This window comes from Rhamphochromis sp. 'chilingali' (assembly GCF_963969265.1).
Source record: "Rhamphochromis sp. 'chilingali' genome assembly, chromosome: 5".
Lineage (NCBI taxonomy): Eukaryota > Metazoa > Chordata > Actinopteri > Cichliformes > Cichlidae > Rhamphochromis > Rhamphochromis sp. 'chilingali'.
The window spans coordinates 3,852,571-3,873,327 of record NC_137932.1 but is presented as its reverse complement, the minus strand read 5'-3'; the positions used below and the strand labels follow the sequence as shown (position 1 = coordinate 3,873,327).

At 41.0% G+C, this 20,757-nt stretch overlaps 1 protein-coding gene across 1 annotated transcript; it reads left to right on the top strand.

Moving 5' to 3' along the window:
* Positions 1-306: 306 nt before the first annotated feature.
* On the top strand, positions 307-18,620 carry mmut (methylmalonyl CoA mutase). Its single transcript, XM_080882953.1, has 13 exons — positions 307-407; positions 1,462-1,895; positions 1,986-2,353; positions 2,442-2,599; positions 8,739-8,910; positions 9,079-9,327; positions 9,522-9,633; positions 11,323-11,438; positions 12,946-13,061; positions 14,360-14,491; positions 14,604-14,751; positions 17,196-17,363; positions 17,764-18,620. The coding sequence occupies exons 2-13, from the start codon at positions 1,499-1,501 to the stop codon at positions 17,890-17,892; spliced, it is 2,265 nt and encodes a 754-aa protein (XP_080739079.1). The 5' UTR covers positions 307-407; positions 1,462-1,498; the 3' UTR covers positions 17,893-18,620.
* The last annotated feature ends 2,137 nt before the right edge of the window (positions 18,621-20,757 follow it).

Here is a 20,757-nt window from a genome sequence, read left to right as displayed (position 1 = left end):
TCATTGCACGTCTGTTTTTATCACCTTGAATTTTCCTGAAATCTCTAATAATAATAATAATAAACATGAATTCTCAGTCTTCGCGTCGACAAAACAGGGAATAAGGGTGGTCATTATAAAAAAATATGTTTCAACTGTACTAATTGTTTACTACAACTGAAACGACATCAATAGCTGAATAACCCAATAAAGCAAATTAAATATACACATACACTAACAACTGTTTGTGTCGCTCATCTCTACGACAGTCAAATATCTTTGCTGTAACATGTGTTTCCGGTGTAATAGGTCAAAGGGTACTGTAGTTGATTCTCGCAACCGATTGGCTGACTGTCTCTGTTGTCAAACTCCATTGGCTACAGGCACACACGCCTGTCATCAGTCTGAACAAGAAAACAAACGACAAGGTCAGAATTCTGTTGTAATATCTCTGAAAATACTCACTGTTAAACACGCGAGGCACCAATATGCCTCATGTTGTATACCACTGCTTTGCTTTTACGTTTACGCCATTGCAAACGAGTGCAGCTCGGTAGCGTTTTACGGCTAGCTGACTTAGCTTAGCAACGTGTCTAGTCTTTTGTTTTTTTTGCATATTGCTCTCATATAAGTCTGTAGTTTTATTCCACCACAGCGACATAAACAGCGCGTGGTTTTGTAATTTGATAAAGTGTGATGTAGTCATGTATTTATTCAGTTTGTTTCTTTACCACTATGCTAATAACTAGTTAGCATCTTCTCTTTTAATTTATCATCTGCAAGTTAAAATACGCCACGAAAGAGCAGGTGTCCACCGCCTGTTACTTAACTTGATTTAGTCACATTGAAATGCATTTTAAAGGTCAACAAACCATAAAAATTTGATGTGCAGAATATTCAGTCAAATCTGATTCAATCTGCATAAAAGTTTGCAAACTTTGCACACATAAGATTTTAAAAGCTTCTCCTCTGGTAGGTATGCTTCTACCAATAACTTTCAATCTAAAATATAAATGATCTTATAAATTACATTTTAGAACTGAGTGCCATATCTCTGTCTTGTAAATGTCTCTGCTGGTACCCAGGACCAAACCTAGCCGTGACCACAATACCTCGGTCTGCCCTGCAACCGTCCAACACGGCCCATCTCTGTAAACTTAACCACATCACTGCAGACTACCTAACCTGCACTTACAATCTGCTATAAAGTTTGAGTACATGGATTTATTATCATTTAATTTGCTTTCAAAAACACTTTAGGATATGAAACAGGCAACTCTAGCAATGCATGCAAAATATCTTCCAAAGTAAATGAGAACATTGCATGTAAGCTTTACATTTCTAGTTTATCAAGTGACACTTGCTGCTGTGTTTTGTATTAAACTGTCAAACAGATTTAATTAGTCATTAACTGGAAATTGCCAGATTGTTCCAACTTACTACAACTGCTGATTTGAGCAGCTTTTTCTCTTCTGCCTCCAGGTTTTTCCATGTGTGAGTGATTAAGCCAACAGTAAGCATGCTGACCGCACAGAGGGCATGTGCAGCGATGGCTGCCCGGCACCTGGTTAGAACTTCAGTCTCCTCATCCCTCACACACTGCTCTCTGATCCATACTTCAGTACCCTGTCAGGACCGTGCTGAGCTGCATTCTGAATGGGCCAGTCTGGCTAAGAAACAGCTGAAGGGGAAGAATCCAGAAGATCTGATCTGGCACACTCCTGAGGGGATTAACATCAAGCCCGTGTACACCAAAACAGACTCAAAAGATGTTGCTGATGAACTGCCAGGAGTGTTTCCTTACACTAGAGGGCCCTATCCCACCATGTACACATACAGACCTTGGACTATCAGGCAGTATGCTGGATTCAGCACTGTTGAGGAGAGCAATAAGTTCTATAAAGACAACATAAAGGGTAGGTTTTGTTGTGGTCTACGTTTTTCACATTTCTGCCAAGCTTGCATTGAAATAATTATTACGCTACTCTTTGACCCTCTCGTTTCAGCTGGTCAGCAGGGTCTTTCTGTGGCCTTTGACCTCCCAACACACCGTGGTTATGACTCGGACAACCCCAGGGTCCACGGAGATGTGGGCATGGCTGGAGTGGCTATAGATACAGTTGAGGACATGAAGTTGCTCTTTGATGGAATCCCATTGGAGAAGATGTCTGTTTCAATGACTATGAATGGAGCAGTTATCCCTGTGTTGGCAATGTTTATTGTCACCGGAGAGGAGCAGGGCGTTCCAAAAGACAAACTAACTGGCACGATTCAAAATGATATTTTGAAGGAATTTATGGTGCGCAACACCTATATTTTCCCCCCGGAACCTTCCATGCACGCCATTGCAGACATCTTTGCATATACCTCTAAGGTATGTAATAGCACAGGTTTAATGAAACCTTTTTTCCGGTGCTGTTGAACACAGTGTAACTGATTTACTACCACGGTCATGTTCACAGCACATGCCTAAGTTCAACTCCATATCCATCAGTGGCTACCATCTTCAGGAGGCCGGTGCCGATGCCATCTTGGAAGTAGCCTACACCATTGCTAATGGCCTGGAGTACTGCCGCACTGGACTGAAAGCAGGGTTAACCATAGATGAATTTGCTCCAAGGTAAAAGTTGACAAAGTGTTTTAATAATAATGTTATTTAATAATAGTTTATATTTCTGAGAAATCTATGATATAACACGTCACAAATGCCTTCAGGATTGCTGCCAGTGATGGTCACAATATCAACAAATGACAGTTGTGATGTTGGTGAATGAATAAGACGCTCAGTAAATGTCAAAACTTACATTAATATTAATGCACAATGACAGTGATGATGCAGATTTAACCAGTAAACAAATGTTTTTATATCAAACCATTAAATTACTGTGAATCATCATAAAAGTAAAGCCAATTAACCATAAATCTTTAACTATTATCGAAAACAAACATGCAGATATTGCATGCTCATCATTTCCGCCGCAATTTACCACAAAAAGAAGGGAAAAAAACAAATCAAGTTTTTCTTGGAATTGCACAAATTACACGTTTTTTTTGCTAATATGAGTTCAGTCATGCTAAAAAATAACTACATCACATTCATTTGACAATATTAACAGAGGTGCTACAAAGTTATTTTTGTAAATTAAATGAGATAAAAAGTAAATAAAAGGTAGGTATTCCTCTATATTTAATACATTTTCAAATATATAGATTCAGTCACAGGGGTGCCAATGATTGGAACCTTATTTTTTGTAAAAGCTGTTTAAACATTTCACATCTGGAGTCTGGTGGTCTTTATATTTAAGGTTGTGGTGTCATTATGCCAGTATTGAAACAGCTCCAGTGAGCCTCCAGATAAGTTTGTTAGGTTACAAGACATGTTTAGAAAAGGCTTAAAATATTTAAACTAAATAATTCCACTGAGAGGAATCCATCTACTACTGGTGCAGGTTACCAGTCAATTGCTGCTCCAGCAAATTAAACCCAGGATCGAACCAATATATTAGCTTGTCTAAATGTGTCCATTTAGCAAAGGTGGAAAGTAACGAATTACATTTACTTGCGTTACTGTAATTGAGTAGTTTTTTGTGTATTTGTACTTTTTAAAGTCATTTTTCAAGTCGGTAATTTTACTTTTACTTACCGTATTTCCCGGACTACAGAGCGCACCTGAATATTAGCCGCACAAGCTAAAATCAGGGGAAAATCCTGTTTTGTACATACATTAGCCGCACCTGACTAAAAGCCGCAGGTGTTTCAATGTTGACTTATCATATGTAAGAGAATTGTCAAAAAAAGAACAAAGCGAATTGTCAGGAAAGAGATGGCTGTTTGGAGACATCACTTTTATTAATATTTTGAAAAACAAGTTATGGGTACATATTTGCACATGTACTGTGCTTCATAAATGAGTAACAAATGTAGTACATAACAATAACCTACAGCACACCAGAAAAATAGATTCGGACTACCTTTTAGGCTCAGGTGCAGTGACACGGCTTTAACAAGAAGAAAAGTCAGTCACTCACCATCATCTTTCTCTTCTTCCTGCGCACTAAAACCACCAAAGTCCTCTTCTCCAGTGTCGGAAACGAACAGGCTCAGGATGGCTTCGTCATCCACTCTCTTCTTCTCTCCTTCGTTGTCACTTTCAAAACCAAACAAATCCTCGTTATCAGTGTCAGAGTCGAACACCCTCAGAAGGGCCGTGGCGGTGTCCTCCTCTCCATCATGCAGCAGTCCAGCCCTTCGAAATCCATTGGTGATCGTGGATGTTTTCACACTTTTCCACGCTGTCAGAATCCACCGGTGGAGTTGGGCATAACTTGCTTTTCGCAAGTTTATCGCCGCTCATCATCCAGCTGAACGCGTAGCGCTACTTTGAAGTTTGTTTTTCGCGCTACTTCGTACGGCATTACGTTGCCTGGCGGATGGACATGTGACCAACATACCACTCTTGAACCCCGATCCTTCCGCCAGGCAACGTAGTGCCGTACAACAGCGGAACAAACAAAACAAATCCGCTCATGGACAATCCATAGAAAAGCCGCACCTGACTAAAAGCCGCAGGGTTCAAAGCTTGTGCAAAAAGTAGCGGCTTATAGTCCGAGAATTACGGTAAGTATATTTTTTTAAAAAGTATTGTACTTCGCTACATTTTCAATCACACCTGTTACTGAGTAAATTAAAAGAACAAACAAAAAAAACCTCCAACATTGTGCTTCGGAAATACTGCAGGGAATGATGGGTAGTAGAACAAATTGGCATTGGGTCACGATAAAGATGGAGTCTGACATTGGTGGTACGGATCCAGCGAAAAAAGAAACCCCGTCGAATTCTGCTGACTCTGAACTCGAAGAAACCGATCTGAACCCCTGGCTATATTTAAGGGACCATTTCGGCTTCAAGTGCAAGAAAGGCAACAGCTTTATTATGCAGTGTAAGCTGTGTTTGCCCAGAGAGACAGAGTTAGCAGCTTTTAGAAATTCCACATCAAACCTGCGCAAGCATGTAGAGGTAAGTTAAATGAAACTTGTACATTTATTTTAGCAAAAAGGCTGTGCTCAAGTTAATCACATTAAGTTAAGACATAAGCTGTTATTGGGCACGTTGTTGTCCACGCAACTTAAATTTTTTTTTACTCGATTGGTAAATTGCCAAAAGAAAATGTGTTTACTTACAATTTTCCTGTCTGTTAATAATAATAATTTATTTTAAAAAAATAGTTAAATTAGACAGAAGCGGCTACTTTCTTACTTAACCCACATATGTTCACACGTGTGCAGAGGTGTTTTTTTCTGTTCTCAATAGGGGTGCAACGATACTCGTATCGATATTGAACCGTTCGATACAGTGCTTTCGGTTCGGTACGCATATGTATGAACAATACAAAATTTGTAATTTATTTTATCAACTTTCCTTCTGACGATGCTGTCTGTGTTGAGCGCTCAGTGAATCTGCGTTTGACTACTCCGCCTAGGCTGCACTGTCGAGTGCAGATCCACTGAGCGCTCAACACAGACAGCATCTTCAGAAGGAAGAGCGCAGGGCAAGCTAGCGAGACTGAAGTTAAGCTCTCCTTGCAACATGGCAAACTGAACCTCCCCCACCCTCATTCAGATCTGGCGTTTGGAATTATTTTGGTTTTCATGTGACGTATGACCCTGAAGGTAAGCGCGTCATGGACTAAAGTAAAACAGTATGTTGGATGTGCCATGCAATGCTCAATTACATGGGTGGGAACTAGTGTGTTAGCGCAGTTAGCTCATTAACGTGTTGGCCGTCTAGCCCCATGCAGGGGTAGCTCGTTAACGTCATTTCAACGAGATTAACGCTGACAGCACTAGTGGGAACACAACGAATATGACTGCACATTTATGCCGACATCATCCTAGTGCAAAGACAAGTGGAAGCAGACAAAAACAACAAGCATGCATGCTACAAACTTTACCCGAGTCATTTAGACAGCCGTTAGCACATGATTCTCCTTATGGGGACCTGATATGTTTAATATTGTGGCGAGCTCAGACAAGGAGGAGACGGAGGTGTCGTTTGGTCTTGCTTCCCGTGAGCTAGCCAGGGAGCACAGCCGTTTATTGACATCTGCAGAAGAACACTGCCGCTAGCTAACTGCTCAGCGCGGCAACCGCACAGCAACAGCAACACACAGAGCGCCCTCTGACCCCGGAAGGACACACCGTCGCAGCGAGAGGGCGTCACCCGTCACTATGGCAACATAAACAAAACATAACTGTACAAACAGAACCCCGAACAGCCCTGACCCGCTACATAGCCCCCCACCTAAGGGGTCAGTCGTCCCCGACGACCCCATTGCCCCACACAAAGTCCTGCAAATGTCCAGGTGCCTTCTTTTGGCGCACCGGCCGGTCACGACCGGCGGGGGAAAAGTCACTCGGGTCAGAACATGGGGTGCCACCATCATCCCACTTCTGACACCAATGTGGCGAGCTCAGACAACGAGGAGACGGAGGTGTCGTTTGGTCTTGCTTCCCGTGAGCTAGCCAGGGAGCACAGCCGTTTATTGACATCTGCAGAAGAACACTGCCGCTAGCTAACTGCTCAGCGCGGCAACCGCACAGCAACAACAACACACAGGGCGCCCTCTGACCCGGAAGGACACACCGTCGCAGCGAGAGGGCGTCACCCGTCACTATGGCAACATAAACAAAACATAACTGTACAAACAGAACCCCGAACAGCCCTGACCCGCTACAATATGCTGCCGAGAATATAGCCCAGAAGAAGCGTATAGTATAGCTTTTATTTTGGAAAGAGCCATTTCTCTGTAATAAACTCTCTTTTCGTAAGATGAGTGATTCCTCAATCAGATACAGGTGTTACCGCGCCAGATCCGCGGCCCCGAACCGTAGTAAGGAAACCTCTGGCAGTTACTTGAAGGTTCCGTAACTGACTCGTAGCCGGAAACAGCTTACTATACAGGTCAACTCCGCTAGCAAAAAGATCGAAAGAGGCGTAGGAAACTGCTTCACCGAACTTTATTTCTTCTCTAAGGCACGAACACCGCGTACAGTGGGCTGAAACAGTTTACTCACAGCGAGCATCGCCGACACAACTCTGGCTGTCGAGGGAGTTATTATATTCCTTTTATTTATTTTCTTTTCGTCTCTTCTGTAGCTAACCGTTACTTTTTCCCCTTCTCCGCTCTCTCTCTTCACACACACCAGGCAGTCCCGCTACACACATCCCGAATACATTTCCCATCAGGCTTCATCCTTAAAGGGGCATGCCTGTAACACAGGGCTTGCAAAATCGCTAGCCCGACGTCCCGGGGCTAGCGCCCTCCACACAGGGCGCCCTCTGACCCCGGAAGGACACACCGTCGCAGCGAGAGGGCGTCACTAGTCACTATGGCAACATAAACAAAACATAACTGTACAAACAGAACCCCGAACAGCCCTGACCCGCTACAATATGCTGCTGAGAATATAGCCCAGAAGAAGCGTATAGTATAGCTTTTATTTTGGAAAGAGCCATTTCTCTGTAATAAACTCTCTTTTCCAAAGATGAGTGATTCCTCAATCAGATACAGGGTTTACAAAATCGCTAGCCCGACGTCCCGGGGCTAGCGATTTTTCCAGCCGGGCTACCAAAATCTATCTCTGCCCTGCCAGTTGGGCTATTGTAGGAAGGAAAAATATATGTCAATGCTTTTGCATTCTTTCAGAAATGTAGCTGGGTAATTATGTCATTGGCATCGGTGAGCCACTGTCAATATGTGACATATTGAAATCGCGTTTGAATTTGCGCTTGTTTTTTGCTTTCACTTTGCAATCGAGCGAACTGTGTATAGAGAGCGACAGTACTGATCTGTGAGTGATGATAATTTGTGCACCAATTCCTCTGACATCGTCATCATATGAGAGGTTGATCGCGCAGAGAATCGCTGACCGTTATGTGTGTGTGTGTGCGTGTGTAAAAGCAGCAGGATATATATTTTAGTTCTGCTGAGGCAAATAAGACAGGTCAGGGTGAAGAAGTGACAGCCAAAGAAAAGCTCACCACAAAACGGAAAAGTTTATATATATAAAAAGAGTTTTGCTCTGAACTGTATTTTATTTCTTGAGAAGACTAATCACTGTAGGGAACCTAATTCCTATTAAGAAGCCTATCTTTCCCATTTTTTGACACAAATCTGGGGTTGGAGGCATTTGATGAACTTGCAATGAATGACCCAAATATGTGATGAAAAACCTTTCCATGTCTTTCCTGTAATTGCTGCTTAGCAGCTGACATGCACACTGATGCCAGGATATTTGCAGTGTGCCAAAATCAATTGAAATAGTAGCTTCGCCAATTTATTGCCGGGGCTGTGCTTTTCATAAATGTCAGACTGAGACAGATCAGGCAGTTGAATTAGGTTGGATATAAAATTGTAATTATTCAGATCGTTATTATTTGGCGCGGTCTGCAGTTGATTTTGGATGATGTACCCTCTTGATTTGGAAAGTGCTGGTTAAGGATAGCAAATAACAGGAAGGGAAGAAAGGTTATATCCCAAACAACGATCTGATTGATCTGATTTTTAGCTAACTTGTACCACATACCAGTGGTGTATGTGACAGTTATTATCTGGCTGCTTAGTGACATTTATATAATCCATAATAAAGCACCAAGGCCAAGCTCTTTTTCTGTATAGAAAACACTAAATTCTACGCTGGTGTGTCACTTGTAATTTTTAACAAACCTCTCTTTTGACATTTTTGTGTTTTTCTTTTCAGGCTGTCGTTCTTCTGGGGCATCGGGATGAATTTCTACATGGAAATTGCCAAGCTGAGGGCAGCCAGGAGGTTATGGGCTACGCTCATTAAAGACAATTTCCAGCCCAAGAATGCCAAGTCTCTCCTCCTGCGCACACACTGCCAGACCTCAGGCTGGTCTCTCACTGAACAAGTAAGTATGAATTGTTTTATTGAATGCTCTCACAGTACGAGGAGATAATTGGCCAACTTTGAGATCCCGAATTGTTAGATTTCGAAATCTGCAAATAAAGACAGAAATGTAAAAATGAAAATTGTAAATGAATTAATCAGTATTAATGTGCCATGTGACCGCTCTCAGGATCCATACAACAATGTGATCCGCACGGTGATTGAAGCCATGGCCGCTGTGTTTGGGGGCACCCAGTCGCTGCACACCAACTCTTTCGATGAAGCTCTGGGCTTGCCCACCGTGAAAAGCGCTCGCATCGCCAGGAACACTCAGATCATCATCCAGGAGGAGTCGGGCATCCCCAAAGTTGCAGATCCTTGGGGAGGCTCGCACATGATGGAGGCTCTCACAGATGATGTCTATAACACTGCTTTGAAGGTTGGTCGCAGGGCCAAAGGCAGTAACCAGAGCGGTGAATTCATTATTGATTAACCATTAACCATTTTTGACCTGAATCTTGTATTGTGCAGGCTTTATTTCTCCTTTGCTCCAAGTGCTCTTGCTGTAGCTTTAGAACAGCAACCCATAATCATAAAGAGATTCTTTTATAGCCGGTGTTTTGCTTTTTATAGTTTATTAAAGACATCGAAGAGATGGGAGGCATGGCCAAAGCGGTAGCCGAGGGAATTCCAAAGCTCCGTATTGAGGAATGTGCTGCTCGTAGACAGGCCCGCATTGACTCAGGTACTGCATAAAGGTGACTTCTTTATAAGGCCTTAAAGCCTCTCTTTCTTTAACCTCCCTCCTGACTTTAATTACTTAAAGCAGTCCTAACATTTAACCTGCCCTCTGCCTGTGCTGCAGTGAAACGGAGAATTTACATCTCAATTCAAAGAGAAAAAAAGGGATGTTGTTTCAATGTGAATACAGAAAGAAGTGGTTAGCAAATCTCTAAAACCCATATTTTATTCACAATAGAACATAGAAAACATCAAATGTTTCAACTGAGTTTATGTTTTATAAAGAGTATTAGCTCATTTTAAAACATGTGTGAAAAAAAGTTGGGACGGTGGCAACGAAAGGCTGGAAAAGTGTCATTTTGTAACTATCTAGGTTAACTGGCAACATGCCACTAACATGATCGGGTATAAAAAGAGCATCTTAGACAGGCAGATGTTCATCAATCTCCCAAAACTGATTAGATATTTTTAGAATAATTACATGATCTGCAGAACGTAATATCATCAAATGATTCTGAGAATCTGGAGAAATATCTGTGCGATAGGGACAGGATGAAAATCAAGTCTGTGTGCCTGTGACACAAAACAGACACGATTCAGTCACTCGGAAATCAGTGCAGCACTTGCAGAAATCACTGTCTCTGAAGTCAAAGGAGCTTGCAAAGAAAAGCGTCTGGACTTCTTTAACCCTGGAGAAACCATGGGGTCGGATCTGACCCCATGGTTTCTCCAGGGTTAAGTTGCTTGAAGACGTTTCACCTCTCATCCGAGAAGCTTCTTCAGTTCTAAGGTCAAATGGTGGGGAGTCCCAGATTTAAACCTAGCCACCATCTGACCTTAGAACTGAAGAAGCTTCTCGGATGAGAGGTGAAACGTCTTCAAGCAACTTAAAGAAGTCCAGACGCTTTTCTTTGCAAGCTCCTTTGACTACGATGACCTGGATGACTGAGAACCTTCACAGATACACTGTCTCTGAATATTCTGAGCCACAGTGAGGGAAAGTGGAAAACTGGTGTGTGATTGAATGAACTGACGTTTGAACTTCTTTTTGGAAAACACTGAGGCTGTGTCCTCTGTAATAAAAAGGAGAGGGACTATTTATTGGCAACTTGAAGATCTGAAAAGACGCTGTGAGTGCTGAAAGGTATAAAACAGGTTTTAGAGCTGCATCCAGATGTATTTCTTTTTCAGGGAAGGCCTTTCATATTTCAGCAAGATGATGCCAAACGGCATACACTGTCTTTCACAAATGTGTGACTTCGTGCTAAATTCATCAGTTGAAAACATTTGAAATATCATGAAACTAAAAAAATACAAGAAAGCAGACCCAGGACTGTTGAGCAGCTAGAATCCTCCATCAGACATAAACAGGACAACGGTTCTCTCCAGCTGCTCGTCTCCTCCGTTTACAGACTGTCGTTAAAAGAAGAGCTGATGCTGCGCAGCAGTAAACATGGCCGTGTCCCAACTTTTTAGAGATGTGTTGCTGCCATGACATTCGAAATGAGCTAATATTTTCATTAAACGCTGCAGTGTCGCAGTTTACATGTACTTGAAGTTGTATATTTAAAAGGATAACCTTTCTCACCAGATCATAATGATCTTCATTTCTTCTCATCATCGCCCTAATAACTTACCATTTACTTCCTTTGTGTCTGTCATTTATCCTCTGTCATTCTCCTGAATGTTTCAGGCTCAGAAGTTATTGTTGGTGTGAACAAGTACCGTCTGGAGAAAGAGGAGACGGTGGAGGTCCTGGCCATAGATAACACTGTGGTGCGCCAGAAGCAGATTGAAAAACTGAAAAAGGTCAGTGGTACAGTGAACAGCTTGATGAATTGGCAGTATGACAGGTATAATATACGCCTTTCAAAGACACATGCGCCTTTTAATCGGCACAGGAGGGTTTTTTTTTTTCTTTAAACTGGAAAAAACGGTTTGCAGAGTTTGGGAAACATCAAGGCTTTCTAATCTTCTAATGGTTTTTTAATTTCACAGTTCCAAAACAGCAATGGTCATTCAAAACGCTTTATATTATAAGGTTTGCCCTTTAAAGCCTGAAACATGAAATGTTAGAAATAAAAATCTATTTTCCTTTGAACATTGAGGGTTTATTGAACTTTCTCTCACATAACATAAAAAAAACAAAAAAAAAAACAAAACACACACACACATATATATATATATATATATATATATATATATATATTTTTTTTTTTTTATGTGAGAGAAAGTTCAATAAACCCTCAATGTTCAAAGGAAAATAGATTTTTTTTTTTTCTATGCAGTTACTGCTTAAAAACTTATTTTGCACTTTATTTAGGTATTTGGGAGAAGTCTCAAAAACTTTTGTACTGAATACAATAAACTACTTTGTTGGGTTCAGACCCTACAGCTTTATTTAGGATAGTTACACATTGTGAGACACTGAGCTGTCTGCAAAATGTACTTTTCTACATATGGTCCCAGTTTGCTGACATAACCAAGTGATAAATATAAAAATTCATCACGATTTTCCGCACACAAAAATAAGTAAGTAAAAAGTAAGTAACATTTATTTATATAGCGCTTTTCACAGATAAAAATCACAAAGTGCTTTACAACACAAGAAATGGAAATATAAAACAATGTAACAGTAAATAAAACAGCAATGTAAAACAACAAAACAATAAAAACAACCTAAGAAGAAATTAATCAAATGCTTTTCTAAATAAAAATGTCTTCAGCTGTTTTTTATAAGAATCAACGTGCAGCGCAGAGACATTGGAAGACACAACCGTGATGCCGCTGCCTGATCGGCCCGATCACCACGAGTTTTAAAACAAGTGCGCAGTACCACCAGCAGTCTCTGGTCTAATGAACTTAAAGCTCGAGAAGATGAATGCGGTTTCAGCAGGTCAGATAAATATTGGGGAGCTTGACCATGTAGGGCCCTAAAGGTTAGAACTACAATTTTAAGATGAAACCTAAAACTTACAGGCAACCAGTGAAGGGGGGCTAAAACTGGAGTAATATGAGATCTTCTCTTGGTGCCTGTTAAGAGACGTTCTGCAGCGTTGTGCACAGTCTGAAGACGATAGAAGGCTGATTTGTTAAAACAAGTAAAAAGACCGTTACAGTAGTCTAAATGGGAAGGAATAAAAGCATGAATAATAATCTCAAGTTCAGGCTTTGACACCATTAGTCTGAGTTTTGAAATATTCCTTAAATGATAAAAACAAAAGTACCCAAACCTGTATAAGTAGTATATACAACAGCATGATGGATTAAAACATTTAAGTGCCATGTTTATATCACATTGCCTCCTTTTCTTTAGGTGAGGGAGAGCCGTGACCCTGAGAAAGCCAAGAAGTGTCTGGCTGCCATTGAGGAGTGTGCCCGAACCAGGGAGGGCAACCTTTTAGCTCTGGCTGTGGAGGCATCAAGAGCCAGGTCAGAACTGACTCAGAAAAACTCCTTTGATCAGTCTTATGTCTGCGTGAACGCTGCTTCAAAACCTCAGTCAGGCTGCAGTTTTATTCTGGTCTGTTGTTCCTTTGTTAATCAGTGTAAATCGTTTCCTAATCAGTGCCTTCAAATGAGCAGAGTGACCTTTTCCAGCACTAGAAGGGCGATCGTGGCTCAAGAGTTGGGTGTTCGTCTTGTAATCGGAAGGTTGCCGGTTCGAGCCCCAGCTCGGACAGTCTCGGTCGTTGTGTCCTTGGGCAAGACACTTCACCTGCCGCCTACTGGTGATGGCCAGAGGGGCCGATGGCGCAATATGGCAGCCTCGCCTCTGTCAGTCTGCCCCAGGGCAGCTGTGGCTACAACTGTAGCTGCCTCCACCAGTGTGTGCATGAATAGTGGAAAGCGCTTTGAGGGGTCCCGAAAATGCAATCCATTATTATTATTAGGTAACTGCTATTAAATGCACCCATCCTGTGTGAATGTATTTACCACTACACTGTAATCCACTCTGTGCTTTTTCTTCAAGGGGTTTTTGTTTCTGGGTAACTTTTAGCACCGGTTTTCAATTTCCTTTCATACCCAAAACTGTTATGTGACAAACCAAATCACGAGGAATAGAAGGTTAAAAGGCGTAAAACACAGAATATAATCGATATATATATAATGTCATCTCTACACACCAGCACACCTGCAGCCTGTTCATGTGCTACAGCTTCTACAATACCAGAGTCTGACTGGTGTGCAGCAGGTTATTTAATAGTCATTAGTTACTCTGATATTAGGTTAAGAAGCTGGTCACATGGGAAATTAAACGTTATTGTTACATTATCAGCCTTACTCTCTGGTCTTGAGAATGTAATAATGAACTGTGTAACGCTTGGGTGCAATATTATGTGAAGAGTTCACGTGCTAATTGCAGCTTATTTCCTTGGATGCAGGGGGATAGCCTGACTGGGAACGCTTATAACGGCTTCATATCCGGTTATCTCTAAAAAAAACATTTAAATTCCTTCCAATATGTTTTTTCATATAAACACAAGTGCCTCGCTAATTTACATTTCAACAGCTGATTTAAAATTAGCAGTAAAATTACGTATCTGTTGCTTTTTTATTACCCTCTGCGGATCAGTGACGACACGAGAGCTCCCATAATTCACAATGAGCATACAATGATACAATTTGTAATGCTATTATTAAAAAACAGGCTATTAGTGTATTGAGTGTGGGTATCTTAAAATAGTGCTTAATGATTATTTATCACTCGAATCTGCTCCTTTCTGCAGATGCTCTGTTGGTGAGATAACTGAAGCCATGAAGAAGGTGTTTGGGGAACACAAGGCCAGCACCAGGATGGTGAGCGGGGCTTACCGCACTGAGTTCGGAGAGCATGAAGAGATCACTCTGGCCAACAACAGGTAGAAAATAATAACAATTTATTTCATGACCTTTATAATTTACATGCTAGACTCTCGATTTGCTGATTCAAGTAAAATTCTTCTTCCCCCCCATTAAAAAAAACAAACAAAGAGTTGCAGAGTTCAAGAGCCATGAGGGGAGGAATCCTCGATTGCTGGTGGCAAAGATGGGGCAGGATGGTCACGACAGAGGTGCCAAAGTTATCGCCACGGGGTTTGCAGACCTGGGCTTCGATGTAGACATCGGACCACTGTTTCAGGTGAATGTTGTACCAAGGAAATAGGATGTTTTACTGCCTGTAATGACCTCAATCTGATAATATATGTATCAGAATTGTTTCGTTTTGTTCATTTGTTTCAAAATTCAAATTCAAATTTTATTTGTCACATACACAGTCATACACAGTACGATATGCAGTGAAATGCTTACACAACTGCTCGTGACCTAAAGAAAAAAAAATGGCTATGAATAAGATAGGAAATAAATATGAAAATTAAAAAGGGTAAATTTAACTAGGAAGGAATAAAATATAAAAATTAAAGTTAAAAATGAAATAACTGCACAGCAACAAATTAGAATGAAGGGTAAATTTAACTGGGAAAGAATAAGATAAAAGATATAAATTAAAGTTGAAAATAAAATAACTGTACAACAAAATACACAATACACAGTATAGAACTATATAAGAATGTATGAAGAAATATATATATATACACACACACACACACACACACACACACACACACACACACACACACACACACACACACACACACAATAACAGCAGCTGTCCAAGTATTAAATGGAAATGAAGAATATAATGTCCAGTGTTGTAGAATCCACATTTGTGTCTTGTGCAGTGCAAATATGCTTGAAGTGATTCGATTAGATGACCACGCATCTAATCGAATTAGTGTAAACAAAGTCCAGAAAGTCCAGTGTGTGTGTAAGAACCATATGTGTGGGTCAGTACTGTGTGGTGGTGTGATTGAGAGACCGTATCGCCTGCGGGAAGAAGCTCCTCCTCAGTCTCTCTGTGTTGGTCTTCAGGGAGCGGAATCGCTTTCCTGACCTCAGCAGAGAGAACAGTCTGTTGTTGGGATGGCTGAGGTCCTTCACGATCTTCCTGGCCTTGGTCCAGCACCGCCTGCTGTAGATTGAGTGCAGGTCAGGGAGCTCGGAGCGGATGGTGCGCTCAGCTGACCGCACAACCCTCTGTAGAGCTCGTCTGTCCTGCATGGTGCTGTTCCTGAACCAGGTTGAGATGTTTCCCGTCAGGATGCTCTCTATGGTGCACGAGTAAAAGTTCCTGAGTTTCGGTACCGGTACCGTGTTATTGTCGGTGCTTACTGCAGCTGTCACACTCGAGTGGAAGAGAAGTGTTATTAATATACATACAATACAAAAACTGTAGGCTCAGGGCTCTGAGCTGCAGCAGGCTATGTCGATTGGGTGTCTGCACTAAGTTCAGCATCGATATGGGGCTCCGTGGGGAGCCCGAGACCACCAGGTTGTCTAAGGAGAGGTGCAACTGCGCCCAGGCCACACCCCGCCACATGCGGTTTTTCTGTTATTTGAAGTGTCCGAGGCATTTAAGGTCTTCTTTTGTGTTAAAGAGTAGTTAAAAAATAACTGATGCTCACACCTCAGATTTCTATGTAATCGGAAAGGTTTTGCTCTCTACATAATGCTCTGTAATGTGTAGTACTGACAAGCTACATCAAGAAATGGCGACGAACCCCGACTCCATACCGCATTAGCTTTAAGTGAATTTCAGATGCATATATAAGCTGAAGACATGCTGTTGGCGATTGTCATAACTTTTAAAAAATGAATGATATGCCGCTGAAGTCATACAGACGCAATCGCCGCATCTTTGTTGGACAGTTCAAAAGTTCAGACAACCTAAAGGTGCTTATTTAAGCTTCGCCAGATGATCTCATGGTCTGTGTGCATTTTGAATTGAGCCCTACAGCTAATTATGTCACACTTTGTTGGCATGAGTTCGCACCACTGATCACAGGGCTTGGTGTTAAGCTCAGCTGGTGGTGGTAAGTAAAGCGTGGCGTTAAACTGCTGTTATTTTTATCCCAGCTCATAAAAAAAGACAGAGGGAACTCAAGTATTAATATTCAAGTGTTACGCTGTTTCTGAAAAAACTGGAAAAATTAATCAAGACGATATCAAACATTGAAACTAAGAGATGTGACTGTGAAATAGGATTTAGAAAACACTCATTAAAAACTGCTGGGAGTGACTTCACGTTGTAATGCTTTACACAGTTGCCTAACAACCAAGACATCCCCGCTTAGATGGTGGGAGGAGACACAAATCTCTCTGGGGTTTTGTCAGGAAAAAAATTAAGAGAAATGTATAATGGAAAAATAAATCTAGTAATGTGAGTGTGAGTCTTTTAGAAGTAATGATGGGCTCTGTGAAAGACTGTGTAGGCACAGTCAACAAATTAAAAAATAACATTTCTATGGAAAAGCCTTTCATTGTTATTAAAATGTGACACATGAAAACAAAAAGACACATTAAGTGATCTTTGGGCATTTTGGCAGTTCTACATAAAAAAAATGACATTTTGAGAACAATACAGTAGCAGCATTACTGTTGCATTCATGTTTATTTTCCTCAAATCCTGCCCACCTCACTCTGAGTTGTTTGTGTGTTTTCCTCTTCTTTCTTTCTCCTAAACAGACCCCCCGGGAGGTGGCCCAGCAGGCGGTTGATGCAGACGTTCACTGCGTCGGGGTCAGCACGCTGGCCGCAGGACACAAGACCCTGGTGCCAGAGCTCATCAAGGAACTCCAAAAACTCAACAGGCCAGATATACTTGTCATCTGTGGAGGTGTCATCCCACCCCAGGTAAGCAGTCCATGCATGGTTTCCTTTGGATAATTAAAGCATTCCAGAGGATTTTATCTCCTAATGCGCCTTTTTTTTAGAGCCTGAAATGTAAGTCTAAGATTGTAGGTTTGAAATTAAACAGATAGACGAAAAACACAAGCTATAAATGCTCAAGTGTCTTTCTTTCCATCCCTTTCCTATTAGCTTAATATTTGCTGAACACTTAAATCCTTTTACCTTTCAAGGATTATTGAAGTTGTGGTAATTAATTGACAATATCCATCCCACTCCAGATAATAAAAGTTGAATTACTATTTCGTTTTTTAAGAGTGCATCGCCTTTTTAAAGATTAAAACATTTACCAACATTGCCTGAACACCGTGAATCTAAACCGTGTGACGCCTCTGTTTGAATGCAGGACTACGAGTTCTTGTACCACAGTGGCGTATGCGCCATCTTTGGCCCAGGAACCAGGATCCCACAGGCTGCAGTGGAGGTTATTGACAACATTGAGAAGAGCCTGGACAAGAATCGACAAGCAATGTGAAAGCTAACTGCAAAAAGCGAACTGCTTGTTCAAGCATCTGTACAGGATCAGTCTGACTGGTAGCACGAGGATGTAAAAGAAAAAGCAAGACTAATTGTTACATTTAGTTTTTTGTGTGTTCATTAACAACACTCAAAATGAACAATGCAACGTCAGACAAACCTCAGTAGGATTTGAATGACGTTTGTTAATGATTTCACCCTTTGCATCATACCTGTGTGATCTGTATTGATTTCTTAATCAGCCAGATTATATTACATCTGAAATTCCAGAAAATTCCAAAGTGTAAAAGAAAGCACTTATTATACACTGTTATTCCAATTAGGATTATGATGTGACAGAAATTTGCCCTTTTTTCTTTACAATCCAAGATAAAACACGGGGAAAACCACAAACCTGCTTTGAATGTATTTTTTGAAATGTCTCTGTGTAATTTAATAACGTAGCAGAGTGTGATTAGTGCCAGTGTGGTGGAGATGGATCAATCCTCTTATATAACTTTATCCCTGCCTCTTATTTTCATGGATATGATAGTCCTGTAAGTGGCCTTCTGTCGCTCTGATCTCGACTCTTTGCATCAATCATAAATTTGTTCCGAGGATAAAACCCCGTCACAGTGGTCGGAGTTTATGAAGCCGTTAGAGAAAAGTATTTTTCTGATTGTGACTCTGAATTCGGTTTACTGGTCTTTACTCAAAATAAATACTGTGAACTTTGGAAATGTATAAGCTGAAGCATGTTCTTGTTGTGAAAGGACAAAAGATGACAATTTAGTTGCAGGTGCATAATGGTCTGGTCTGAGTATCTTAGGAACTACTGATTTACTGGGATTTCCACACACAACCATCTGTAGACTTTATAGAAAATGGTGTGAAAAAGAGAAAAATATCCAGTGAGCAGCAGCTGAGTGAAAAGGCCTTGATGATGTCAGAGCTCGGAGGAAAGTGGCCTGCTTTAGCTGATAAGAAGGTAACAAAAAACAAGTAACTTATATGAACTCTTGTTACAACCAAGGAAGGCAGAAGAGCATCTCTAAATGCACAGTGCAGAGTAGAGTTTGCATGGGCTCACCAAAATTGATGAAGATCATAAAAATGCTTCCATTACTGATGAGTCTCAATTTCAGCCCTGACATTTGACTGGGAGGGTCAGAATCTGGCTTAACCTCCTAGGACCTGCCGTCCACATATGCGGACATCACATTTTGGGTTATTTAGACCAAAATACTCACTTTTGCTCTACATGGGCCTGATATCCACTTACGAGGACTTTATACTGCTACTGTTCTGTCAAAAATTTAAATGAATATCCTCATTTGTGGCTCTCATTTTCTTTAAAACAAAAATAAGGTAAAAAAAAATCTGGTAATTATTTGTTTTTTTTCCGTTCTTCGGGCCCCAATATGCCCAAATATCAAAGAGAAATTAAAAATGCATGTCGTGGAAGAGTCTTTGGAGGATAAACATGAAAGCAGGACTCCGTCCTTCCTGGGTGCAGACTCCTGGTGGTGGTTCAATGGTGTGGGAGACATTTTTGGGCGGCTCCTTGTACCAAGTGAACATTGACACCTCAGCCTGAGTATTTTTGTTTTGAATGTCCATTCCTTCATGACCACAGTGCACCCATATTTTAATGTCACTCACTAGAGTTCAGATCATTGGAAACTGGTTTCTTAACACGACGATGAGTTCACTGTATTCAAATGGCACAGTCACCAGATCTCCACCTTTGGGATTTGGTGGAGCACATGGTTACAGTTTGTATTCTGCTCTCAAGATGACCTTTAATTGAATCAAGGCACATCTGAAATACGTACTAAGAGGAAAGCAATACATGTATATGAAATACATGCAAATTCACACCCTTCTGCCTTTAATGGATTTATACGTCAGCTGGCGTTGGCGACCTTTATGCCCCGATTTTAACCCTCTCAGGCTCAAATTAAACTTTTTGTTGCTAATGCACAACCAAGTCCTGCAGTGGTACTTCGGAGTAAAAAAAACTCATAAAATATGTATGTGGGGTAATCAGGTTGGTAGTTTTTAACTGTTGCAAATCGGCAACGCCTGCCTTGAGAGGGTTAAAACGAGATTAAGAAAACATAGACTTAAATGTCAGTCTTCTTTCATTATTCTTGTTGGAGATCGAATATGTGATTGTCATTTTCCAAGACTTTAATGCATTCATTAAGTGTTTATTTTCAAATATGCACAATCCCTTATATACATAAATATGTTCAGTGTTCAGAACGCTACATTCACAAATCACGATCGTCAACAGTAGTTACAAGTTGCAAGAAATAAAAAAAGTCTGCTTGCCACACACAACAAAATTAAAACACCAACTCCAATATCAAAGGCAAAGGGAGTTAACATCAGCTGAAGATTCAGTTCGTGCCACCATTTAAGTCGATGTCTCAACACTAAACCAACCTTTCAAAGCCGAATGAGCTGCAAATGAGGCTCTGTCACAACACACTTGTATTAGAGAAGTGTTTTGAAAATGTAACGCACTTCACATTCTGGCTCCACATTTAAAAACAAGGATGTAGACTATGACTAAAAGCAGCCAGTGTTCATGACTTTGACTGAAAACGAATGAAAGCAAAGCCACGTGTGTTCTGTTAATCAAGAACGAACTCTTTCAGATGCTATCAAACAAAAGGACATCCCAATACAGATATTTACCAGCACACACGGCCACACACTGTTGGCATTAAAGCTCCAAAAATAAACAAAGCAAAGAAAATTCTGTCTGTCATTTTAATTTCATCAAAACAAGATAAACTCCAAAGAGAGGGATCCTGTCCCAGATGACGCTGGGTGAGACGCACTGGACCGAGATAGAAAGAGATACCAATACAGT

Bases quoted from the DNA above. Each gene is read 5' to 3' on its own strand.
- mmut (XM_080882953.1), top strand. From the start codon at position 1,499: ATGCTGACCGCACAGAGGGCATGTGCAGCGATGGCTGCCCGGCACCTG. The intron at 2,354-2,441 runs GTATGTAATAGC...TCATGTTCACAG, and splicing joins TCTTTGCATATACCTCTAAG to CACATGCCTAAGTTCAACTC. The intron at 14,492-14,603 runs GTAGAAAATAAT...AAACAAACAAAG, and splicing joins ATCACTCTGGCCAACAACAG to AGTTGCAGAGTTCAAGAGCC.